This window comes from Phalaenopsis equestris, unplaced genomic scaffold, assembly GCF_001263595.1.
Source record: "Phalaenopsis equestris unplaced genomic scaffold, ASM126359v1 Scaffold000513, whole genome shotgun sequence".
NCBI lineage: Eukaryota > Viridiplantae > Streptophyta > Magnoliopsida > Asparagales > Orchidaceae > Phalaenopsis > Phalaenopsis equestris.
This window is the reverse complement of record NW_018164953.1, coordinates 1,127,426-1,135,881: the sequence shown is the minus strand read 5'-3', so window position 1 is coordinate 1,135,881 and position 8,456 is coordinate 1,127,426. Positions and strand designations below refer to the sequence as shown.

The following is an 8,456-nucleotide window of genomic DNA, read 5'->3' as shown; positions in this document are numbered from 1 at the left end:
TAAAATAATAATAACATGGAGGAAGAGAGGAAGATTATAAACTTACAAATTTACGAAAGATTGTGTCTTTAGTTCACTGCTATGCTGAAGAAGACGAGTTCTGAGATAGATTCCATAGATTTGAGGGGAATGAAGCCTGGTCCGAAAACAACCAATATGATCCCAAAAATATGAATAAAAAAATTTTTGAGGGCTCTCTTAGAAATGAAAGACTTCGAGCCAGACAACATTCCCCTCAGGTTTCATGGAAATTAAATCCTTAAATAAATATATAAAGAATGGAAGAGAGAGAGGGAGAGAGAGGGAGAGATTGGGGTCAAGAGGTCGAGTTCTTCACAACTTGGCCATGCAAAATAGTTTCATATATGCTTTTATACATAAAAAATCTAGAGGGGTTTTTTTTTTTTAAAGTTATGATTTTTAGTCAAGCTTTTAAATGCCTTTCACATTATAAAGATAACTCCTCTATATATTAGTTTAATGATGCAAAGGAGCCATTAAGAAAATGGTGCTTTTGTTTAATTGCTAATTCAATCAATTCATAATCATAAAGCAAGGTGAAATGGCACATAGCTTAAGGTCAACTACTAGCTAGTTTGTCTACACTTAGCATCTTAAAATTTACTTTTATGTCACTATTTGTAGTTTAATAACCATTTTACTAAAGAATAGCTTTTTGGAATAGTAATGCTTGAGGCCGATCTCATGTTTCATGGAATATAGAATCCAATGGATGCCATATACAGTGTGTGAATGTGTCTTATCAGTGTGTCATATCTCACAAATGCACATATAAACTCGTAGGATAAACTATATCATCATAGAACGATTGTCTTTTTTAATGGTCGAATACAAATCTACGAATTAATTTCCCATCATGAACTACAAAATTAAGGCTTGACAATGATTTTCACGTCCCTTTAAATGCAATATTCCTATATCATTCTCTCCCGCTTACACACCTAGGTATGTTAATGAGCATTTGTACCTATGACCTTCTTGAATAATATTTAATGTAGGGTAGGTTGAAGAACTAACCATTAAAAAGTTAAAATTAATGGAGAAGACAACAATGACTACATACTCAAAGCAAAAAATTAATAGTACAACAAATCTACACATCAATGACTCGATTATCAATTGCAGGCTATTACATGCCCTGACTCAATCACCTTCCAACTTAAATCGCAAATTATTGATAATTGTTACTGTATTCTCTTAACAAAAAAGAAACCATATATGCGTCGACATTAAAAAAAAAAAAAAAAACTTATTTTAATGTGAATGGCACCAAGATAATATATAATAATCATTATATTCATTGTTATGATTAACCATACTAATCAAACTTTTTTTAAAAAAATTTTGCATAAGATTAAGACCCTAATATAAGAAGTAGAAGAGCATTGACAATGGGTTTTGATTCCCAAGCAATGGATTTATCTTTTGTTTCCCACTGAGGAAAAGGAGAGGGAGAGAGGGAGAGCCTTTGATAAATGGAATTGAAGCCATACGCTAAGTTGTGATTCCAAGCTTAAGTGCCAAGCAACAAATACCACAAAAATGGAAAACTTTAGAGAGGAGTGATTAAAGGAGAGGAAAAGAAAGAAGAGATACTTTAGTTGATTTATGGGCCTTCGAATTTTGCCAGAGGGTGGAGGATCTTACAAGCTGATTAGGGTTTTTTTTTTTTTTTTTGAAGTAAATTTGTTCAGCGAAAGAAAAGGAGATATAGAGGTTTACAAAGGTGTTGCAGAGACAGAGGCAACTAGAGCTTGACACTGGTTAAATGAGCCGTGAACTTGAGCTCGAGCTTCAGCTTGTGATCCTATACATGTCGATGCTTTCTCTGGTGAGCTGCTACGGCACTTCTCCTACTCTCCCGTCATCGATCCCTTAGATGGTTTCTCTGGTGAGCTCCAATGGACGTTTCATTTGAGGTCACAAGCCTGATGTTAGTACTGAACCGAACACAGAGTTGGTATTTTGACAGATGAACCAAGCCCGAGTAAGGCATGACTCGAGCTTTACTGTTTTACCAGATCAAATAAAGATAATAATCTTCATCTGTTCTAAGGGATGGGCAATTTTCTCTTCAATATTGAAGAAAATGCACACAATATTTCTGTTTTTATCTCATTTTGTGCACAATATTTACGAAATTTCAAATCCGAGATCAGCATAAGTATAAATACTTAATATGTTCTCATGCAAAGGGTCTCAAATTTCCCAATATTTTAATACAAAAATAAATTCCAAAAGCTTTAAATTTTAGGAAGATTTACATACATACCACTCCACTCTTATGTATTTGCATATCTAACACAAAATTCTATTTATATATATATACATATATACACATATCGTCTTACCGACGAATGAAAAGATGTACTTAACTTTTTACAAAGTTAAATCTGTTTTAAGAAGTTATATCAGTGATGTTTCAAATGTGATATGAAAAATTTTGGTGGTATAAATATCAAAAACAAAGTTTATATGCCATATATATATAAATACATCAGATGGTATTTACATAAATGCTCTATTTAATTATATTCGCTCAAAGCTTATGAAATAGAATAAAAAATAAATAAGAACTTATTTGTGGGCGTGCAGGCTTGATGCAATTCACACCGTCGCCCGCACGTCTGCAGTACAGATGACACATTTTTTCTTAAAATTATCCTTATAAATAACAATGCAAATTATGTTTTATTTCCTATTTATCACACCAACATGACCTGGATTCATAGGCTGTATCATCTCCAAGAATATAACAGCCAGGCTAAGATTATAATAGACAGTACTCAACCTTCTTAATTAGGAGAAAACAAAAACAGTATGATTATGTTGGCATCTGACATCAAACAAAAGTTAAAAAAGCAAACTTTATTCCAAAAAATCTCAACTTTATTTGGTTTTCTGTCCCCATTCACTCAACTTGCTCACATTCTCTTCATCCCTTTAACATAAGACCAGAATCCATATCTTCTACTGAAAAACACCTTGATTGATATTAACAAAAAATAAATAAAATATAAAGCATTAAAAACAATTTTCAAAAAGAGAAGAACAAAGTGGTTCTTCCAGATTTGCAAAGCATACAGAACATCTTAAACAAATATCCATAAGAACATTGTGGTAGAGGAACAAAAACAAATGAAACATGAGATCACGAAGGTTAGGATTGCATGGTGGTTTCTGGAGTTGTCTGCTCGGTCGCATTTTGATTATTTTTTTCTTCGAATTTGGATGATGGAGTTCCAATCTTGATGTTTTGTCGTGATTTTTTTGCGTCCTTGGGGCCGTCGAAGACGTGGATTTTGCTGTTAGCGAATGAAGGATTGCATGCTTCGCCGCGGCTCCTTCGTCGGCTAAACTTTGGCGACTTCGCACGAGTTACGGGTATCTGGTCACATGGAAAAGTGAGTAAGGGACGAGTTATTGGAACAAATTCGAAGAAATGAGAATTAAATATGAACTGGGAAAAAGGGAAAATGCACTTGGATGTTGGTGAATTTGGTGAGAGAATTGAAATTATTTGATATCATTTCTGTATAATATAGGGGTTTCTGTATGCATGGTAGCATGCAAGAAATGAAATAATAAGAAAATAATGGATAGATAAAAGGGGTTTCATTCAAGAAAAAAGAATGAATGCTGAAAAATTAACAAGTTTCAATTTGATAAAATCTCTGCAAACAAATTAGATTGTGTGTGTTTGTGTATATGCACACAGCTTACAACAATGATTGGATAAGCAGAGTTGTTGAAAAGAATTTTAAAAAATGTAAGCCAACTGTTCTTCATTGAAGTAATAAAACATGCTGATTTTATTTGATAGAATAGTATCACTAATAAGGCGATAATCTGCTTCATTGTTTTTTGAAGGATTGAAACATAATAGGTATGGGTTACTTGGTTATTTTAAAAGTGTGTTTCAAACGCAAATTGATGTGAAGCGCCTTAATCCTGCTTCGCATCGCTGTCACAAGGTCAGCACTCCGGCACGCTTAAGCGAAGCGCTCGTTTCTCACAAGAAGAGCTCCAGCACGCTGAAGCGAAGCGCACTGGTCCAGTTTAGTGAGAGAAAATAAAGGTAAAATCTTATTGGACTTTTTCAATATGGTGTTCGAGAGGAGCGCAAGGGAACAGGCCTCTTCGATTTGGTGTTTGAGTGCAGCTCAAGCGAGCAGAGACAGCAATATCATCTTCAACTTTGGCCTAGAGTTCGAGAGGAGCGGGAGCAGCTGCGGTATTCCTTTGACTTTGGCCTAGGATTTGAGAGGAGTAAGCAACAAAAGTAGAATTATTAAGTCAAAATTCAAATTACAATAGGTAAGAATGGGTTTGAATTTTTAATCTTCTTTTCGACTTTGTACACCAAGAATAAGATAATTCCCAATAAAATTATCTTTTAGTACAAACTTAACTTGGTTGCAATTCTAGAGAATTTTCTTTTCCTGTAGAGTTTAATTAGGAAAAGGTTAGAATTTATCCTTTGTTACAAGTATCAATTTATAGACATCATTTCCTATGCTGAAATCAATAAGAAAAAAAAAATCTCCAGTCTGCCTATCAGTTTTCAAGCTGCAATGTTTGATTGATGAATAGAACATTATATCATTAAGAACCTCAATAAAAATTCCTAAAACCTTTTCTAAACATTCTAGCCTCGCATTATAGGCTTACACAATAATGTTTATAGGTTGTCTACTAATCTCTCCTCACATATTCTTCGTTTTAAAAATTCAAATCAGCCAGTTCTTCAACCTATTAAAATATGTAGACAGTCTTGAAGGGTAATGCAAAATGTGAGAGCATTTGATATCTATTACCATTTCTCTCTCTCTCTCTCTCCTTTCTTCCTTCTCCTCTCTCTCTCTCCTTAGGCACCAACATACTCTTCTTTATATAACCTTTGAAATCTCCCAAGAGTCACCTCAGATACCCCTTCAAAATTTGTCCAAATACATTGAATTTACAAATATATATATATATATAACTTTAGAAAAATATAAATATATATTTTGGCGCCTAGGCGCCAGGCTGTGGCCCCTAGACATTCAAAAAGGATTGCAATAACAAAATTTGGACCAACAGAATAACGACACAACACAGGAAATAAATGACAAACAGCACAAACAAATCCTAGGGCAGGGTCAACAGTGGCGGACACCGGTTGGACAACATGGAGGAATGGCAGGTTGGGGTTGGAGGCAGTCGTGGGAGCGTTGGTGTGTCACGATCTGGTTTGGGACTTGAAATTAACCAAGGCGAGAGAAGACAATCAGACGGTAGGAAAAAAAATTTCTATAATAATTTATCATTTAACAAACTATTAACAAATGAAAAAGACACTAATTAAATTAAATTAAAATAGTATATTTAAATTTACCCCAGCGCTGATTGTCTGCGTCATTTATAAATGTTTTCTCTTCTATCGTTCATCTTTTAATCACTTAAATCAAACCGAAAAAATTAGTATAAAAATAATAGTAAGCTAAATAAGTCAGTGAATACTCATACTCCTAAACTATAGTAATAATAATGAAAAAACAAAACATTATGCATGTCAGTTACAATTTCTAATATATTGATATACACATTTACATGTTATTCAATGAATCTTGCAATATCAATAGTATTTCAATATTGTTTTATATTTATACAACCGTTGCAGGAATACTGTCTAAAAATCGTACCGCTTAAAGTACTTCAATATCAATATTCTTTTCCATTTACATGCACGGGTACATTAGTGTTCCCTCATTAGTAACATCAAGAGTGCTTTCATCAAAGTTAATCGTACACATACAAGCACCCAATAAAAATATTACTTTCTAATAAAAAATATCATTTCTCATTTGCATTGCACTCAATATACTTATAAATCATTTAATATTTATGATAATTTAAATAATATTGAACATCTTAAAATAAATATGCATAAAAACATTGTGGTGGAGGAACAAAAACAAATGAAATATGAGATCAAAAAGGTTAGGATTGCATGGCGGTTTCTAAAGTTGTCGGCTCGGTCGCATTTTGATTATTTTTTTGTTTGACTTTGGATGATGGAGTTCCAATCATGATGTTTCGTCGTGATTTTTTTGCGTCCTTGGGGTCATTGAAGAGTGGATTTTTGCTGTTGAAGTTGGCGAATGAAGGATTGTCTGCTTCGCCGCGGCTCCTTCGCCGGCTAAATTTTGGTGACTTTGCACGAGTTACGGGTATTTGGTCACATGAGGGAAAAGTGAGTGAGGGATGACTTATTGGATCAAATTCGAAGAAATGTAAATTAAATATGAGCTGGGAAAAACGGAAAATGCACATGGATGTTAGTGAATATGGTGAGATAACTGAAATTTTTTTATATCATTTCAGTAAAATATATAGGGGTTTCTGTATGCATGGAAGCATGCAAGAAATGAAATAATAAGAAAATAATGGATAGATAAAAAGGGTTTCATTCAATAATAAAGGATGAATGCTGAATAATTAATAAGTTTCAATTTGATAAAATCTCTGCAAACAAAATAAAATGTGTGTGTTTGTGTATATACACACAGTTTACTACAAAAATTGGATAAGCCGAGTTGTTGGAAAAACTTTGAAAAAATGTAAGCCAACTGTTCTTCATTGGAGTAATAAAAAATGATGATTTTATTTGATAGAATAGTATCACTAATAAAGCGATAATCTGCTTCATTGTTTTTTGAAGGATTGAAACATAATAGGTATGTGTTACTTGGTAATTTTAAAAGTGTGTTCCAAACGCAAAGCGACGTGAAGTGCCTTAATCCTGCTTCACATTGCTGTCCCGAGGTCAGCAATCCGGCACGCTTAAGCGAAGCGCTCATTTCGCACAAGAAGAGTTCCAGCACGCTGAAGTGAACCTCATTGGACCAGTTTAGTGAGAGAAAATAAAGGTAAAATCCTATTCAAATTCTTCAATATGTTGTTCGAGAGGAGCGCAAGGGAACATGCCTCTTTGATTTGGTGTTTAAGTGGAGCTCAAGCGAGCGCAAACACCAATATCATCTTCAACTTTGGCCTATAGTTAGAGAGGAGCGGGAGCAGCTGCGGTCTTCCTTCGACTTCAGCCTAGGATTCGAGAGGAGTGAGCAACAAAAGTAGGATTATTAAGTCAAATTTCAAATTACAATAGGGAAGAAAGGGTTTGACTTTTTAAACTTCTTTTCGAAGTAGTACTCCAAGAATAAGATAATTCCCAATAAAATTATTTTTTAGTACAAACTTTCCCTTGGCTGCAATTCTAGAGAATATCATTTTCCTGTAGAGTTTAATTAGGAAAAGGTTAGAATTTTTCCTTTTATTAAAAGCATCAATTTATGGCCATCATTTCCTATATTGAAAACAATAAGAAGAAAAAAAGCTCAAAAAATAAGACACTCTCACTTCTCCAGTCTCCTATCAGATTTCAAGCTGCATGTTTGATTGATGAATAGACCATTATATCATTAAGAACATCAATAAAAATCCTAAAACCTTCTCTAACCATTCTAACCTCGCATTATAGGCTTACACAATAATGTAAGAGATGGTCTACTAATCTCTCCTCACATATTCTTCGTTTAAAAATTAAAATCAGCCATTTCTTCAACCTATTAAAATCTAGACAGTCTTGAAGGGTAATGCAAAATGTTTGAGCATTAGATATCTATTACCTTTTTAACCCAATCCAGAATAGAAATCAGAAATATTATTGTTGACATTCATCAAGGATTACAATAAAGACACTTGAACCAACAAAATAACGGCACAACACGGGAAATAAATGATAAACGACACAAACAATTCCTAGGGTAAGGTCTACAGTGGTGGACGCTGGTGTGTCATGATCCGGTCTGGGGCTTGAAATTAATCAAGACGGGAACAAACGGTCAGACGATAGGGAAAAAAAATTCTATATTGATTATCCATTTAACAAACTATTAACAAATGAAATAGACACTAATTAAATTAAATTAAGACAGTATAATTAATTCTACCTCGTTACTGATTGTCTGCGTCTTCTATAAATGTTTTATCATCTATCGTTTATCTTTTAATCACTTAAATTAAACTTAAAAAGTTAGTATAAAAATAACAGTAAACTAAACAAATCAGTGAATATTCATACTCCTAAATTATAGTACAACAACAACAACAAAGCCTTAATCCCACTACGTGGGGTCGGCTACATGAATCTTTTTTCTCCATTGTGTCCTATTTAGTGTCATATTTTCATTTAGTTCTAGTAAATTAAGATCATTTTTAATACAATAAGCCCAAGTCTTCCTAGGTCTACCCCTGCCTTTTTTAACACAAGTCGAACCTAAAACATCTACTCTCCTAATAGGATCATCAGATGGTCGACGTTTAATGTGACCAAACCATCTAAGACGACTTTCTCTAATTTTGTCTGTCACAGGAGCTACACCAACCCTATC

The 8,456-nt window shown here is 33.7% G+C and overlaps 1 protein-coding gene across 2 annotated transcripts in view; it reads right to left on the bottom strand.

Annotated features, from left to right (window-relative positions):
* Window positions 1-2,923: 2,923 nt before the first annotated feature.
* Window positions 2,924-8,456, bottom strand: part of LOC110028509 (protein WVD2-like 1) — a 51,110-nt gene continuing 45,577 nt past the window's right edge. Inside the window, exon 7 of one of the 2 annotated variants that reach the window (XM_020730389.1) lies at window positions 2,924-3,409. In XM_020730389.1, coding sequence (XP_020586048.1) covers window positions 3,182-3,409 — 228 coding nt within the window. In that variant the 3' untranslated portion in view covers window positions 2,924-3,181. Of the gene's footprint in view, window positions 3,410-6,787; window positions 7,108-8,456 lie in introns of those variants that run through there. The other variant, XM_020730390.1, reaches the window with a different exon arrangement.